A 17,065-nucleotide genomic window follows, 5' to 3' on the forward strand; every position below is an offset into this window, starting at 1 on the left:
TCTTCCTCTTCTTTCTCTTCTGTAGGATGAGATGTCTAATGCGAACCGTGGAGGCTCCAAGTCCAACATGCCCATGTCTCCTAAAGGGGGCTCCAAGTCGGGGACCTCATTTGGGGCTCCTGCTCAAGGAGGTTCCAAAATGTCCTCACAACAAGGTGGCTCTAAATTAGGCACCCCCATGTCATCTCAAGGAGGGGACTCAAAGTCGCTTACCCCATTGTCCACGCAAAACGGTGGCTCTAATTTGGTCATTCCACTGTCTTCTCAAGGGGGCGGGTCTATTTCGGCCAGTCCCATGTCTACTTCTGAGTCTGATGTTGCCATGGCATCGGTGAGCACGCCACTCCAGGAAGAGTTTGAGAAAGTGGGCAAGGGTCTGAACAGGAACCTGGACAGGAGCAACAGAAAGCCAGAGAACATCAGCAGTAAGAACACCACAGTACCAGAGGGTCAGGAGGGTCCAGAAAGACAGAACTTAGAACTGAGAGGAGGGTCAGGACCTCGCACAGGTCAGTACTGCAGCTCCAGGGCATAAACTGTGATAACATGGGGATTGGCTATGTTGGGGACTTGGATTTGTTGTATTGTAAAACCTACCAAAAATGTGTTTGGCATCACATTGGCCTCACTAATGTATTCACCATGTCAAATGTGCTGTATGTCCCACAAGAACAGTAATCTAACATGTTGTTCTCTTTCCTCTCCACACGCAGCAGATGATAACAGTGAGTCGTTGGAGGTGCAGGCCATCATAGAGTCCACTCCTGAACTGGACATGGACCTTAGTGGCTACAGAGACGCCAGGTAGGGTCAACTGGAAGCAGCATTTCTATCTCGATCTCTGCATCTCTATCCTGAACACTCAATCTCCATTTATGTGTCAAACTGTACAGAAAATCCCTTCAAGCTTGGTCCTTTTGAGCCGGATATATAAAACAAATCTATACAAATTGTATTTTATGATGGAATGTATTGTAGCTGTGTTCACTCAGATGACCTGTCTCCCTCCCTCCATCCATCTCCCCCCATCCCTTTCTCCCTCCTCACATCCCTCTCCAGTACTCCTACGAAAGGAGTAGGAATAGAAAACATGGCGTTCGACAGGAATACTGAGTCTCTGTTTGCGGAGCTGTCCTCTGCAGGACCCGACATGGAAATAGATATAGCAGACATGGACGAGGGGGCTGACCTGCTGGGTAAGACATTCCCACCCTCCCTCTAGTTCTCCCCTTTTAGCTCCCAAACTCCCAAATTATGTCTAAAATATACAGTGGGATCTCCCTCTTGGTGAGGTTGTAGGTTGTGTTCTTTAGGCTGCGTAAAAGACCTGTTGGAGTCCCCGTAGAGTCATGTGCTGTTAGGTGATCCTCAAGATGATCTGTTTTTGTTTCCCACCTCACATTGCCAGCATGGGTCTCAGACCTTAACTTCCTGGGTAAGACTGAAGGAGTGTATGTATCATGCGGTTTATATCATTCCATTTTAGACAGGAGGAATTTCCATTTCTTCTTTCCCTTTTCATCCCTCCTTTCTCCTCCTAAGGTATGGGCCGTGAAGTGGAGCATCTCATCCACGAGAACACTCAGCTGCTGGAGACCAAGTAAGTTGTTTTCAAATCACCGGCGTCCATGCTCCCGAAATCAACGAAACATGAATTTATCAAGCGCAACAATGTTCCATGTTGTGCAGTAGACAGCACACTACTGCCACCTGTTGTTCACAGAGGGATTTAGCTTCCATTAGAGAGAGTTCACCCAGATCCCAGAGGAAGTATGTGTAGGGCCGAATGATCATGCCGTCCAATCTTTGTTCTCCGTCTTGTCAGAAATGCATTGAACCTGGTGAAGAATGACCTGATGGCGCGTGTGGATGAGCTGTCATGTGAGAAGGAGGTGCTGCAGGGAGAGCTGGAGGCTGTGACTCAGGCCAAGACCAGACTGGAGGAGAAGAGCAAGGAACTGGAGGAGGAACTCAAGAAGTCAGTCTCCACTCTACCCTACCTTTCTCTGTCTGTTTTCTTTCCCTGTTTAGGTGAATATAGGGTCCCCAGGCATCTCCAGTGTGTGTTCATCTCTAGTGTGTGTGTGTGTGTGTGTGTGTGTGTGTGTGTGTTTCTCTCGTAGGGTTCGGGCTGAGGCGGAGGAGGCCAAAACAAAGACGAAGAGTGAGAACAATGAGGAAGATGTGAGTTCTGTGCGTGTGTATGTGTTTGCTGAGATATACAGTTGAAGTCGGAAGTTTACATACACTTAGGTTGAAGCAATAAACTCATTTTTCAACCACTCCATAAATTTCTTGTTAAAACTATAGTTTTGGCAAGTCAGTTAAGACATCTACTTTGTGCATTCCCAACAATTTTTTACAGACAGATTATTTCACTTATAATTCATTGTATCACAATTCCAGTGGGTCAGAAGTTTACATACACTAATTTGACTGTGCCTTTAAACAGCTTGGAAAATTCCAGAAAATGACGTCTTGGCTTACCTTTCAAACTCAGTGCCTCTTTGCTTGACATCATGGGAAAATAAAATGAAATCAGCCAAGACCTCAAAATGTTTTTGTAGACCTCCACAAGTCTGGTTCATCCTTGGGAGCAATTTCCAAACGCCTGAAGGTACCACATTCATCTGTACAAACAATAGTACGCAATTATAAACACCATGGGACCGTGCAGCCGTCATACCGCTCAGGAAGGAGACGCATTCTGTCTCCTAGAGATGAACGTACTTTGGTGCGAAAAGTGCAAATCAATCCAGAACAACAGCAAAGGACCTTGTGAAGATGCTGGAGGAAACCGGTACAAAAGTATCTATATCCACAGTAAAAATGAGTCCTATATTGACATAACCTGAAAGGCCACTCAGCAAGGAAGAAGCCACTGCTCCAAAACCACCATAAAAAGCCAGACTACAGTTTGCAACTGCACATGGGGACAAAGATCGTACTTTTTGGAGAAATGTCCTCTGGTCTGATGAAACAAAAATAGAACTGTTTGGCCATAATGACCATCGTTGTGTTTGGAGGAAAAAGGGTGAGGCTTGCAAGCTGAAGAACACCATCCCAACCGTGAAGCACGGGGGTGGAAGCATCATGTTGTGGGGGTGCTTTGCTGCAGGAGGGACTGGTGCACTTCACAAAATAGATGGCATCATGAGGTAGGAAAATGATGTGGATATATTGAAGCAACATCTCAAGACATCAGTCAAAGTTAAAGCTTGGACGCAAATGGGTCTTCAAAATGGACAATGACCCCAAGCATACTTCCAAAGTTGTGGTATAATGGCTTAAGGACAACAAAGTCAAGGTATTGGAGTGGCCATCACAAACCCCTACCTCAATCCCATAGAAAATGTGTTGGCAGAACTGAAAAAGTGTGTGTGTGAGCAAGGAGGCCTACAAACCTGACTCAGTTACACCAGCTCTGTCAGGAGGAATGGGCCACAATTCCCACAACTTATTGTGGGAAGCTTGTGGAAGGCTTCCCAAAATGTTTGACCCAAGTTAAACAATTTTAAAGGCAATGCTAGCAAATACTTATTGAGTGTATGCAAACTTCTGACCCACTGGGAATGTGATGAAAGAAATAAAGCTGAAATAATTCATTTTCTCTACTATTATTCTGACATTTCCGATTCTTAAAATAAAGTGGTGATCCTAACTGACCGAAAGCGGGTTATTTCTACTAGGATTAAATGTCAGGAATTGTGAAACTGAGTTTAAATGTATTTGGCTAAGGTGTATGTAAACTTCCGACTTCAACTGTATGTAGGTGTGTGTTTGCTGAGGTGTGTGTGTGTGTCTGAGGTTGCTGATACCACTTCTTGCAGGCGGATGTTCCCACTGCCCAGAGGAAGAGGTTCACCAGGGTAGAAATGGCCAGAGTCCTGATGGAGAGGAACCAGTACAAGGAGAGACTGATGGAGCTACAGGAAGCTGTACGATGGACAGAGATGATACGGTAGGGAGGAGGAGGGAGAGGAATCATGTGACAAGCTGAGCTAGTCCAAAAGAAAATTATGCATATTGAATAGTTTTTGTATTCCAACCACACAATGTGCTTACTGATAAACATGCATCCCTTCTAGTTTGTGTTTTTGTGTTTTCTCTCCTGGGCGATTCTAGCTAGTTGAGTAACAAGATTGTTTTTGTCTCAGCTGAATAGTGATAAGTCATTAAATGTGTTGTAATCTTTCCCTCAGAGCATCGAGAGAGAATCCAGCCACCGCAGACAAGAAGAAATCCAGCATCTGGCAGTTGTAAGCGTCTCTCCCTTCCTACCGTCTCTCCCTTCCTACCGTCTCTCCCTTCCTACCGTCTCTCCCTTCCTTACCGTCTCTCCCTTCCTTACCGTCTCTCCCTTCCTTACCGTCTCTCCCTTCCTTACCGTCTCTCCCTTCCTTACCGTCTCTCCCTTCCTTACCGTCTCTCCCTTCCTTACCGTCTCTCCCTTCCTTACCGTCTCTCCCTTCCTTACCGTCTCTCCCTTCCTTACCGTCTCTCCCTTCCTTACCGTCTCTCCCTTTCCTACAGTCTTTCCCTTTCCTACCGTCTTTCCCTTTCCTACCGTCTCTCCTTTCCTACCGTCTCTCCTTTCCTACCGTCTCTCCTTTCCTACCGTCTCTCCTTTCCTACCGTCTCTCCTTTTCTTCACTCCAATCCTTCGCCTTTACCACACATCTCTCCTTTTTTGCGTGCTCTCCTTTTCTCTTTACACTCCACATCTAGGAGCTGTCATACCACACTTATAGCTAAAACCACTGTAAGATTGTTGATGATCATTTAATCTGATTTCCCCTTTTTTCTTCTTTCTTTCCATGTTTTGATCTCTAGTGTGTAGGTAAACCTTTGACAGGCTAATGGGTCATTTTTGATTTTGGTTCTTAACAAACAAATCAACAAACCAGGGAGTGTCTGCCTGATCAGGGAATGACTTTCAAAAACGATTCACCTACAAATGGAAGACAGAAGTGTGTTTGTGTGTGAGCGTGCACGCGTATCAGTGTGCTTCAGCGTAGTACACATATTACATATATTTTATGAAATGTCTTGTAAATTGCCATTTCCTGATCTAGGCTCCCCTGTTGGGTTTCAGCAGGAATGATTATGGTGTGTAATGCATCTGACTAATGATGAATTTTTATTTGGGGCAGGGGATATAGCATTAAGCTGTTGGAGAGGGGTTGCGTGTATTGAATGCATGTTTATTTATGAAGAAATCCCTTGTCTCTCCTGTTGCCCTCTGCTCCTTTGGTCCCTCTCTCTGTTGTATCCTGTCTGATGTTGTTGTTGTCCTATCTGTATGCAGGAGGTGTGTTGGGAGTGGTTGGGATGGGTGATGGGCGTGGAGAAAGAGGGTATAACTAGTGGAATGGATAGTTGTATTCTAGAGTCAGATACTGTAATCAGAAAGGCATATGTGGTTGGACATTTTTCTAAACTGATACACTGAGTTTAGTCTTGAGGCTACTTTCTGCTACATGGAGAGGGTCATACAGTCATCTATACATTTTGACCTGATGATCTGTAGCTATTTGATCTTCAACTGAAAAAATCCTGATTATTTATGGACCTAGTCTTTTCATCTCACTCTGTTACTAAACAAGCATCGTCTCTAGAGCTGGAATAAGCAGCAATAGTTTGTAACTGTGTTGTGTTTGGTGTTGAATTGCTAACTGCCTGGTTCGTGTTATAGTACTAACCAATGCATTCCCTGCTCTCCCATCCCCTGTCAAATCACAGAGTGGAGACTCGCTCGCTGCTTTTGGTCGGTGTAGTCTGACCTAACCAATCTGATTGAGAAAGGTTTCTTTGCATCATGGCACTGGAACAACAAACATTGTTCTGACCTTTTTTTAAAGTATGCCAAGCTCTGTATGGTTCTGATTTTTCCTGTGATTTGGGTACTGAGATGGGTACTGAAGGTGTGATTTTGGGGGGCGTAATTAAACCTTAATTTGATTATTTATCCCTTAAACCCTGCTGCTGCTGCTTTGTCTGCCCCTCTATATGTGTATGTGTGTTCTTTCTTTCCACCTCCTTCCTTCTCCCTCCATCCCTCCCTCCGTCCTCCAGTTTCAGTCGGTTGTTCAGTTCGAGTGGAGGAGCGGCTAAGAAGCCTGCGGAGGCTGCGCCAGTGAATGTGAAGTACAACGCCCCCTCCTCCCAGGTCCAGCCCTCTGTGACGAAGAGGAGCGCAGCTCTGCAACAGCTACCCAGCGACAAGAGCAAGGCCTTCGACTTCCTCAATGAGGAGTGAGTGTTGGAGACATCTACCCATCTGTCCATTTCACTCATGATCCAACCAGTCTTTCACACATCAAGGATTCAATCATCATTTGGCCCCACCTCCATGCCACCATCCATTCTTCAATTCATTTACCCATCTACGCTGGACAGTATGTCCAGAATAGATTAGATGTTTTTTTTCTCCCCCAATTCAGGTCTGAGTCAGGCAACATGGTGTCTCGCAGGGAGCAGAAGAGAGCCCAGTACAGACAGGTGAAAGCCCACGTTCACAAGGAGGACGACGGCAGGGTACAGGCCTACGGGTGGAGCCTGCCCCAGAAATTCAAGGTAGGACAAGTGTCTTAGTGCATTACTTTATACTAGACTTTATACTAGACGAGGGCTGCATATTAAGTTAGGTTCAGTGACTCCAGGTATGCTGACCACTGTTATATTACAGGTGGCCAATGGTGGTCAGACGTTAGAGAACAAGATGAAGAATCTACCTGTACCTGTCTACCTCCGACCACTGGATGAGAAAGATGCTACCATGAAGGTGTGTGTTTACCTTTCCTTACCTTGTATTTCTCTCCATACAGTACGTTCAGAAAGTATTCAGACCCCTTGACGTATTTAAAACAGATACCTTATTTACATAAATATTCAGACCCTTTGCTATGAGACTCAAAATTGAGCTCAGGTGCATCCTGTTTCCATTGATCATCCTTGAGATGTTTCTCCAACCTCATGAGTCCACCTGTGGTAAATTCAATTGATTGGACATGAGTTGGAAAGGCACACACCTGTGTATATACAAGGTCCCACATTTGACAGTGCATGTCAGAGCAAAAACCAAGCCATGAGGTCGAAGGAATTGTCCGTAGAGCTCCTAGATAGGATTGTGCCGAGGCACAGATCTGGGGAAGGGTACCAAAACAATTCTGCAGCTTTGAAATTCCCCAAGAACACAGTGGCCTCCATCATTCTTAAATGTAAGAAGTGTGGAACCACCAAGACTCTTCCTAGAGCTGCCCGCCCGGCCAAACTGAGCAATTGGCGGGAGAAGGGCCTTGGTCAGGGAGGTGACCAAGAACCCGATGGTCACTCTGACAGAGCTCCAGAGTTCCTCTGTGGAGATGGGAGACCTACCAGAAGAACAACAATTCTGCATCACTCCACCAATCAGGCATTTATAGTAGAGTGGCCAGACAGCCACTCCTCAGTAAAATGCACCACAGCCCACTTGGAGTTTGCCGAAAGTCACCTAAAAGACTCTCAGAGGACTCTCGTGAGAAACAAGATTCTCTGGTCTGATGAAACCAAGCTTTAACTCTTTTGCCTGAATGGCAAGCCTCACATCTGGAGGAAACCTGGCACCATCCCTACAGTGAAGCATGGTGGTGGCAGCATCATGCTGTGGGGATGTTTTTCAGTGGCAATGCATGGGAAATTCGTCAGGATCGAGGGAAAGATGAATGGAGCAAAGTACAGAGAGATCCTTGATGAAAACCTGCTCCAGAGCGATCAGCACGTCAGACTGGGGCAAATGTTCACCTTCCAAAAGGACAACAACCCTAAGCACACAGCCAGGACAATGCAGGAGTGGCTTCGGGACAAGTCTCAATGTCCTTGAGTGTCCCAGCCATTATGCACATTTTGATATTTCATTTATTTAATTTTTTATAAATTAGCCAAAATTTCTAAACCTGTTTTTGCTTTGTCATTATAGGGTATTGTGTGTAGATTGAGGAAAAAAAAAAAACATTGAATCAATTTTAGAATAAGGTTGTAACGTAACAAAATGTGGAAAAAGTCAATGGGGTCTGAATACTTTCTGAATGCACTGTACTGTATTTTTGCGTATTGCTAACTGTGTGTATTTATCTCCTGTAGTTGTGGTGTGCTGCAGGTGTGAACCTGTCGGGGGGTAAGACCCGTGACGGCGGGTCTATAGTAGGTGCCAGTGTGTTCTACAGTGACCTGACCAGCCCTGGTCCTGAAAGTCCTCTCAGGAAGACGGGATCACAGAGCAGTCTGGACAAACTGGACCAGGACCTAAAGGTACATATACATCACACACAGTCACATGGTCATACAGCACACACATGCTTGCACTCATACAACAGACAGACAGACAGGCTCATAAGACACATGTGTACGTACAGTAAAGACACACACACTCATACAGTCTTTTCCGGTGTGTGTGTGTGTGTGTGTGTAGGAGCAGGAGAAGGAGCTGCTTCACCAGGAGGAGCTGTCCTCTCTTGTGTGGATCTGTACCAGTACTCAGGCCACCACTAAGGTCATCGTCATCGATGCCAACCAGCCTGGGAACGTCCTGGAGAATTTCTTTGTCTGCAACTCCCATGTTCTCTGCATCGCCAGTGTGCCAGGTCTGCGTGTGTTCGTTTGTGTGACGTAAACTGAAGACAAAGCTAAATGTTTTTGTTTTGATTGTAGCCAATCATACCATGTTTGTTTATACATGTTTATGTGTGTGTCAGGTGCCAGGGAGACAGACTATCCGGCAGGGGAGGAGGTGCCCCATGACGCAGAGTCGGGTGCTGAGGGCAGGACTCTGCAAGCCAGCACAACCAGTATTTGCTCAATGGGTGAAGCTGGAGTGCTGGCAGGGATCAATGTGGTTGGCTGCTCTACAGAGGGGGCAGTGGCTACCCCCCAGACAGCAGGAGCAGAGAATGACACCGACACCGACACAGGTAAGATTAGTACACCCACGCAGGCATACAGTTGAAGTCGGAAGTTTACATACACTTAGGTTGGAGTCATTAAAACTCGTTTTTCAACCACTCCACAAATTTCTTGTTAACAAACTATAGTTTTGGCAAGTTAGTTGTGTCATGCACGAAGTAGATGTCCTAAGTAATTTTTCCAACAATTGTTTACAGACAGGTAATTTCCCTTTTATAATTCACTGTATCACAATTCCAGTGGGTCAGAAGTTTACATACACTAAGTTGGTTGTGCTGTTAAACAGCTTGGAAAATTCCAGAAAATTGTGTCATGGCTTTAGAAGATTCTGATAGGCTAATTGACATCATTTGAGTCAGTTGGAGGTGTCCCTGTGGATGTATTTCAAGGCCTACCTTCAAACTCAGGCCCTCTTTGCTTGACATCTTTGCAAGACCTCAGAAAAAAAATGTAGACCTCCATAAGTCTGGTTCATCCTTGAGAGCAATTTCCAAACGCCTGAAGGTACTATGTTCATCTGTACAAACAATAGTATGCAAGTATAAACACCATGGGACCATGCAGCCGTCATACCGTTCTGTCTCCTAGAGATTAACATACTTTGGTGCAAAAAGTGCACATCAATCCCAGAACAACAGCAAAGGACCTTGTGAAGATGCTGGAGGAAACCGGTACAAAAGTATCTATATCCACAGTAAAATGAGTCCTATATCGACATAACCTGAAAGGCCGTTCTGCAAGGAAGAAGCCACTGCTCCAAAACCGCCATTAAAAAGCCAGACTACGTTTTGCAACTGCACATGGGGACAAAGATCGTACTTTTTGGAAAACTGTCCTGTCAGATGAAACAAAAATAGAACTGTTTGGCCTTAATGACCATTGTTATGTTTGGAGGAAAAAGGGGGATGCTTGCAAGCCGAAGAACACCATCCCAACCGTGAAGCACGGGGGTGGCAGCATCATGTTGTGGGGGTGCTTTGCTGCAGGAGGGACTGGTGCACTTCACAAAATAGATGGCGGTAGGAAAATGATGTGGCTATATTGAAGCAACATCTCAAGACATCAGTCAGGAAGTTAAAGCTTGGACGCAAATGGGTCTTCCAAATGGACAATGACCCCAAGCATTCTTCCAAAGTTGTGGCATAATGGCTTAAGGACAAAGTCTAGGTATTGGAGTGGCCACCACAAAGCCCTGACCTCAATCCCATAGAAAATTTGTGGGCAGAACTGAAAGTGTGTATGTGAGCAAGGAGGCCTACAAACCTGACTCCGTTACACCAGCTCTGTCAGGAGGAATGGGCCAGAATTCACCCAACTTATAGTGGGAAGCTTGTGGAAGGCTACCTGAAACGTTTGACCCATGTTAAACAATTTAAAGGCAATGCTACCAAATGCCAATTGAGTGTATGTGAACTTCTGACCCACTGGCAATGTGATAAAATAAATCTTTCTCTCTTATTATTCTGACATTTAACATTCTTAAAATAAAGTGTTGATCCTAACTGACCTAAGACAGGGAATGTTAACTAGGATTAAATGTCAGGAATTGTGAAACTGAGTTTAAATGTATTTGGCTACAGTGTATGTAAACTTCTGACTTCAACTGTACACACGCACACACACGTATCTTTTTTGTTGTTGTGTGTTTGTCTTTTTTGTCTCGTATCCTTCGCTCCAGACACCAAGCCCCTCCCCATGCCACTCACCACAACAACGAGGAAAGCTCATCTCCCTCCTACAACAAGCAGTCAACTCATATGGACACCGAAAAACATTGAGACATTTTACTGTAATAGAGGAGAACGTAACCTTTGTAACTATGCCCTTTTATGTCTCAACTCCCAAAATGTAGAACAGAGCAGACAATACTAAGATGGGAGTATCCATTAAAGTGATTGTGGAAAAGGAATGCTCAGTTTCTGTACAGCTCGCTGCATATTATCCACACTGTATGCTAGCTGTCTAGCCTGTGTTTTATAAATGTGCAAAGAGCATAAAAATACGCATTTAAATACGGAATTGGCAACTCGTTCTCATTCTGCGAAATAAGCATCTTCTTATCCAGGTATGCCACTTGATTTCAACATCCTAAACTCAGTGAACAGGCTGGGTTGTTCAAACAGTTGGAGACGGACAGGAGGGTGTATTCATAACAGATCAACTGTTCTAACATGTTGGCAAGCAAATAGATCCATGTAAAGCTAAACTTTAAATATAAAGATTAGCTACTCACTAGCAGGTGGGCCTGTGCTTGAGAGATTGTTAACGTCTGCTACCAGAAGGTAGCCATTTATTAGTGAATGTGCATTTTGCGTGGTTCTGGTTAAATGTGTAACAAAAAGGCTGTTTTCATAGACCAGATCAGTGATTATGGCAAAATAAAAGCAATAATATTTACTTCTCCTGTCCTTCCCTAAGTCAAAAGTGATTATCTATTGAATACTCTGCTCTTACACCTACAGTATCTCCTTCTCTCCCATCTGTGTAGACGCCAAGGCTGCAGAGGAGGCTACTGAAGCTACAGAGGCCAGTGCGGGTCCTGCAGCCCCGGAGCATGACTTAAGTCAGAGGGGAGTCTACACGGAACATGTCTTCACTGACCCTCTGGGAGTACAGAGCACTAGTCCCGGGGAGACGCCAGCCAACTACACACAGAGGTATGGGATACAGGGATGCACACACACCACACATACACACCACACACACACACACACACTAACATCCTGTTTCTGTTCTCAGGGAGTCTGATCTGGTAAAGGATGGTGTTAGCTCCAACCCTAACCCAGAGGAACAGGACCTGATGAGAGAAGAAGCCCAGAAGATGAGCAGTGTTTTACCCACCATGTGGCTTGGGGCACAGAACGGATGGTGAGACGCCGATCGATTTAATCAATCAGATCAGTTTATCACTCTCATATTGATCTCATCAGTCAAATGTGTGTGTTTCCAGTGTGTACGTGCACTCGTCAGTGGCCCAGTGGAGGAAGTGTCTCCACTCTATAAAGCTGAAGGACTCTGTCCTGGGCATCGTCCATGTGAAGGGGAGAGTGTTGGTGTCTCTGGCTGATGGAACACTGGCCATCTTCCACAGAGGAGTGGGTAAGGCTGATATGTTTTTTAGTTTCTTGTGTGACTGTGTCCATTTAAAGGATTCCTACATTGGTGCTTACACACCGCTCTTACTCTCCCTCTCTCCAGATGGTCAGTGGGACCTGACTAACTACCACCTACTAGACCTGGGCAGACCCCACCACTCTGTCCGCTGTATGACCGTGGTTCACGACAAGGTCTGGTGTGGCTACAGGAACAAGATCTACGTGGTCCAGCCCAAAGCCATGAAGATAGAGGTATGTCTGACCCGTTCATGGACGCAAGCACGCACAAGAACCCCCCCCCCCCCACACACACACACGGACTCACAGACTCAGTCCACAGATTATAGTTGAAATCCTTCTCTCCTTTTCCATCCCTCCCCTCCCCCTCTCCTCCACTGTAGAAGTCGTTTGATGCCCACCCCCGTAAAGAGAGCCAGGTGAGACAGCTGGCGGGGGAAGGAGATGGTATCTGGGTGTCCATCCGACTGGACTCTACTCTGAGACTGTTCCATTCCCACACACACCAACACCTGCAGGACGTTGACATAGAGCCCTACGTCAGCAAGATGCTGGGTGAGGAACCAAGGCCATTTACACCTGTTGCAGTTGATGTAGGTATTGTGTGTTCTACGTTCTATGCTTCTAAAGCAACTTGATTGTGGTGTTTGTGTCCTCATTGTTAGCTAGTTTTGACTGATATGGGACAAGGGTTTACAGCATTAGCAAGCCCAAGTGACATACAGGAAATACAGACCCATACTTCATTATTCCTCTTTTCTTAATGTGTCATGTTGGTCTCCCTCAGGTACGGGGAAGCTGGGCTTCTCCTTTGTCAGGATCACAGCTCTCACGGTGTCCTGTAACCGTCTCTGGGTCGGCACTGGCAATGGAGTCATCATCTCTATACCTCTCACTGACAGTAAGGGGAAGTAATGTCTCTCTCCCACTCTCCATCCCCCTCTCTGCCCACTACTCTCTCCCCAATCTCTATTTAATGATACATCTCTCTCTACATCCTTCTCTTTCCCCTCCCATTCTCTATTTAATGAAAAATCTCTCCATCCTTCCATCTAGCCACCCTCTCTATTTAACGATTCATCTCTTCCTCTAGCCGATAAGGTGATGGCAGGGCCAGGTAAACCTGGCGGAGTGATCCGTGTGTATGGTGATGAGAACAGTGACAAGGTGACGGCTGGAACCTTCGTACCCTTCTGCTCCATGGCGCACGCTCAGCTCTGTTTCCATGGTCACCGAGACGCAGTCAAGTTCTTCACCGCTGTCCCAGGTAACTTCACTTCTCTTCCCTCTCTTCTTCTCCTCCTCGTCCTGCCTTTTAACTGATTAAGGTCCCCCCTCCCCCAGGTCATGTGATCCCTTCAGGTGCAGGCGGAGCAGCGGAGGCTGGGGGTGACAACGGGGCAGAGGAGCACCCTCAAAAGCAGTTTGGCAAGTCTGTTCTGGTGATGAGTGGAGGAGAGGGATACATCGACTTCAGGATGGGTGAGTTGGCATGGACCATCACATCACACTGAGAAGTACAGTCAGTATATGGCAGGGCATGAAAACATAGATATTTGTATGAGATGAAGTGGCTTAATGTGTGTGTGTCTTTGTGTGTGTGCGTGCGCGTGTAGGTGATGAGACTGAAGAGCCACTGGACGAGCCCACTCTGAAGCTGCAGCCGTTCCTGGCCAAAGCTGAGAGGAGTCACCTGATCGTCTGGCAGGTCATGGACAGCCAGGACTGAACTGTAACCTCTGACCATGCCACGGCGATGAGGAACCTATTTAAAGCAGGAACAAGCTGTCCATTGATTCACTCTTTTGCATGTTTATTTTTGTTTATTTATTTTCTAATTTTGGTTTTGTATCTTTTTTTATTTTTTTTTATTAAATGTTTTATTCTACTTATTGTATTGTATTTTAAATCTGATACAAGCCCGTCGCGCTTCTATTATTACTATTATTATTATTACCGGTATTACTACTAGAATGATTATTAGTGAAAACAAAAAAAATGGTGATTTAATTTTCTTAGATCATATTTTGCACCTGGTTTTCTATTGGATGCTTAGGGTCCAACCCCTCTGTCCAAATACTGTGTGGTAATTGGTGGAATCAATGCAGGGTCAGGGTGTGTCTTTGGCCTCCCCTCTGCTTTCTTTCAGATAGACAGAGAGGAGACAATAGTGTATAAGAGACCTGCTCACAGGAGAATAATGATGGTTTATTGGTTATGATGTGTTTTGAAATGCAAAACCAAATCAACCCCATGATGTCTCACATCGTCCAATAAGAAAGAAGGGATTACAGGACAATCCAGCAAGTGAGCCTATCTTTTGTGTCCTGAATGACACAGGCGTGCTCTTCTTGCGTGATAGATTTTATTTTGTGAAAACATGGCTCTTGATTGTATGAAAGACCGTTTTTAATCAATTGTCAGAGTTTTCTGGACCTGGGATCAGTGTTGTCCTCCATGACTGGGCTTATGTTTAGGCTAACCTAATAGATCTCTGATCAATCCTGTCCGTAGCTGCTGGGGCAGAGACTCGCTTTGATTCAATACTTTGGAAATGCCCCTTTTCTTTCTAGGGGTAATGATTGACAGGATTTACATATAGATTAATAATTTATTACCTCACGGAAGGAAGGCAGTGTTTCATTGCTGTTGGAACTGTTGGAACAGGGCTTCCGTCTTTGGTTTCTGGGCCGCTGCTCTCCCGCCTTCCCTCCCTCCCACCAGCTAGAGCTTGCAGACACTTTACGAAAATCAACGGCTGCCTTATGTTTGAGAGTTGAGAAAAAATATGTTGAAAACTACATTATGGACTTTAAGTGTGACAGATTTATTTATTCCTATGTGAAAGAATGTTACATGGCCGGTTACCAAATAAAGTAAATGTGTGGCCTTGTAGCAGCATGTTCAGCCCCGTCTCTCTGTAAATACAATAACATTTTGCCAGCCCGTCTTTGTTAAAATGATCATGGTGTATAGAATAGAGATATATATTTTTAAGCTGTCATCTCTGCAAATGAACTTCGAGCACTCTCCGGGAGCAGAGATGTTGGTGTATAATAGCCAGCTTCTCCGCTTCTGGAGTCTTTTGTACGCTGAGAGTAGATGTTACCCATAGGCACAGATCTAGGATCAGTTTATCTTCTCTAAATCCCAACATGAAACATTAAGGGGAACAACTCAACACTGACCTTAGATCAGCGTCTAGGAACAACTTCTTTCTTCTACCTTTTGTACACTAGAGGGCATGGTGGCTCCCCCATAGGTTGATATGATACTGACGTTTTCAGACTCAGACTATTTTTATGAACTTTTTGTACATTTAGTCTTTTTAGACTCTGGTTGCATCTAAAATGACACATTGATTCCCCATCTAGTATGCTATTTTGGCCAGACTAGTTGAAAAGTAGTGCACTAGAAAGGGGGTACGGTTTCATGTGTCTCTGGTCTGTGCATCAACAGATTTAGCTGGTGTCTGTCCTGAGGGTTGAAAGTGTGTGTTTCTTTCCAGAAGATCCCCTCATATTGCAGTTCAGCCATTTCAGTATTTATTTCTATGAAAGAGTCTTTGTAGTTCAGAATGTAACTTTGTACAATATGAAATATCAACATATATGTGAGCGACCGACTTGATTCGGTCTTATGTAGCAACATTTGAAATTGTGTTTTTTACATTAGATATTATTTTGACAATGATTGCTATCGGAATGGTCAATACATGAGTGGGTGAATTAGAGAGAGAAACTACTGAGCTATGCACTACATTCACAGGGGAAGGTTGAGTGCTGGGTAGGAGTTGTCACTGGGCAGTGATCTAGGAACAGCTTATCCTTACAAAATCCTTCATTACGGTTCAGGTGAAAGGTGTAAAACATCAGTGCCTAAGATCAGCTTCTTCCTACTCGAACCTGGAGGTTAATGAACAGGTCACAGTCGTGTGTTTGTGTGTGTGTCCCCCCCCCCCACCCCATCGCCGCCCAACAAAACTGTTTTGTTCCTGTGATGCATCACCTATGTACTGATACAGTGTCTCAGCCTTATTCTTTTAGCATTCAATTAAACTGACTTTTTGGTGGGGGGGAAACTCTTGTGTCCTCTCGTTATTTGGCTTTTTCCAACATTGAAATCATTCCTAGGTGCTCTTGACTTTACCAGACATGGCTCTTTCCAATACATGAGGTGCACTTAAAATCAACCTCTTAAAAGAGAAGAAAACATTCATTGTACATATGTGTAAACCAAACACAATGGCGGTCCATGTTAAGCAGTAGCCAGCACCCTGGAGAATGACTGACCAGAGGTTAACTCTGCAGGGAGATAGAGGGTTGGTTTTATTTTATGGCTGTGGAGCGCTGCCTGGTGAAGGTCAAGGAATACCTCTGGAAGCACCCTCTCTCGTTCTCTTTATTTCGTCCTCTCTTCTCTCTAATGCTCTGCCACAGTATCGATTGCTTTAGGATAGGCAGAAACCAACATACAGCACAACTCTGTCTCATGCTGCCCTGAAATAGTATCTCTGCTGTATGTGTGGCTACATTAACTGGATAGATGATAGCCTTGCAAGGCCAGACAGAGCGCCTGTAATCAATGAAAAACCTTGATTTCAATGCGGTGTTTAATTACTGACTTTTTACATATAGCACCATACCATATCACACCTGTAGCCTAGCCTACTGCTATAGAGGGGTGGTAGGTAGCCTAGTGGTTAGAGCGGTTGCAAGATCGAATCTCTGAGCTGACAAGGTAAAAATCTGTTGTTCTACCCCTGAACAAGGCAGTTAACCCACTGTTCCTAGATTGTCGTTGAAAATAAGAATTTGTTCTTAACTGACTTGCCCAGTTAAATAAAGGTAAAAATCGGACAGGCTCTATTTGAATTCCTGAATAGAGATCATCCTTCACTGAAGAAAACACACTTTTCTTCCTGAGCACCAGGTGTCAGTGTTGCCTCACAGTCTGGTGGCATCTGGAAGGGGGTATTACTTGAAGCCAATTGAAACACCTCTCCCTTTGCT

General features: G+C 44.9%; 1 protein-coding gene across 5 annotated transcripts in view; it reads left to right on the forward strand.

Annotated features, from left to right (window-relative positions):
- The window catches only part of spag9b (sperm associated antigen 9b), a 48,464-nt gene extending 32,330 nt beyond the window's left edge, over window positions 1-16,134 (forward strand). For 3 of the 5 annotated variants that reach the window (XM_064950575.1, XM_064950578.1, XM_064950579.1), the window contains 23 exons: window positions 26-509; window positions 714-804; window positions 1,060-1,196; window positions 1,543-1,600; window positions 1,826-1,978; window positions 2,124-2,184; window positions 3,831-3,961; window positions 4,203-4,259; window positions 6,076-6,255; window positions 6,444-6,576; window positions 6,689-6,784; window positions 8,122-8,289; window positions 8,450-8,621; window positions 8,733-8,948; window positions 11,429-11,597; window positions 11,680-11,808; window positions 11,891-12,039; window positions 12,139-12,287; window positions 12,437-12,608; window positions 12,841-12,954; window positions 13,147-13,320; window positions 13,398-13,535; window positions 13,670-16,134. In XM_064950575.1, the coding sequence (XP_064806647.1) occupies window positions 26-509; window positions 714-804; window positions 1,060-1,196; window positions 1,543-1,600; window positions 1,826-1,978; window positions 2,124-2,184; window positions 3,831-3,961; window positions 4,203-4,259; window positions 6,076-6,255; window positions 6,444-6,576; window positions 6,689-6,784; window positions 8,122-8,289; window positions 8,450-8,621; window positions 8,733-8,948; window positions 11,429-11,597; window positions 11,680-11,808; window positions 11,891-12,039; window positions 12,139-12,287; window positions 12,437-12,608; window positions 12,841-12,954; window positions 13,147-13,320; window positions 13,398-13,535; window positions 13,670-13,782 (3,444 nt within the window). In that variant the 3' untranslated portion in view covers window positions 13,783-16,134. Of the gene's footprint in view, window positions 1-25; window positions 510-713; window positions 805-1,059; window positions 1,197-1,542; window positions 1,601-1,825; window positions 1,979-2,123; window positions 2,185-3,830; window positions 3,962-4,202; window positions 4,261-6,073; window positions 6,256-6,443; window positions 6,577-6,688; window positions 6,785-8,121; window positions 8,290-8,449; window positions 8,622-8,732; window positions 8,949-11,428; window positions 11,598-11,679; window positions 11,809-11,890; window positions 12,040-12,138; window positions 12,288-12,436; window positions 12,609-12,840; window positions 12,955-13,146; window positions 13,321-13,397; window positions 13,536-13,669 lie in introns of all 5 variants that reach the window. The other 2 variants (XM_064950576.1, XM_064950577.1) reach the window with 2 other exon arrangements.
- Window positions 16,135-17,065: the final 931 nt, after the last annotated feature.

The sequence above is a fragment of the Oncorhynchus masou genome, chromosome 31 (assembly GCF_036934945.1).
Source record: "Oncorhynchus masou masou isolate Uvic2021 chromosome 31, UVic_Omas_1.1, whole genome shotgun sequence".
NCBI classification, from domain to species: Eukaryota; Metazoa; Chordata; class Actinopteri; order Salmoniformes; family Salmonidae; genus Oncorhynchus; species Oncorhynchus masou.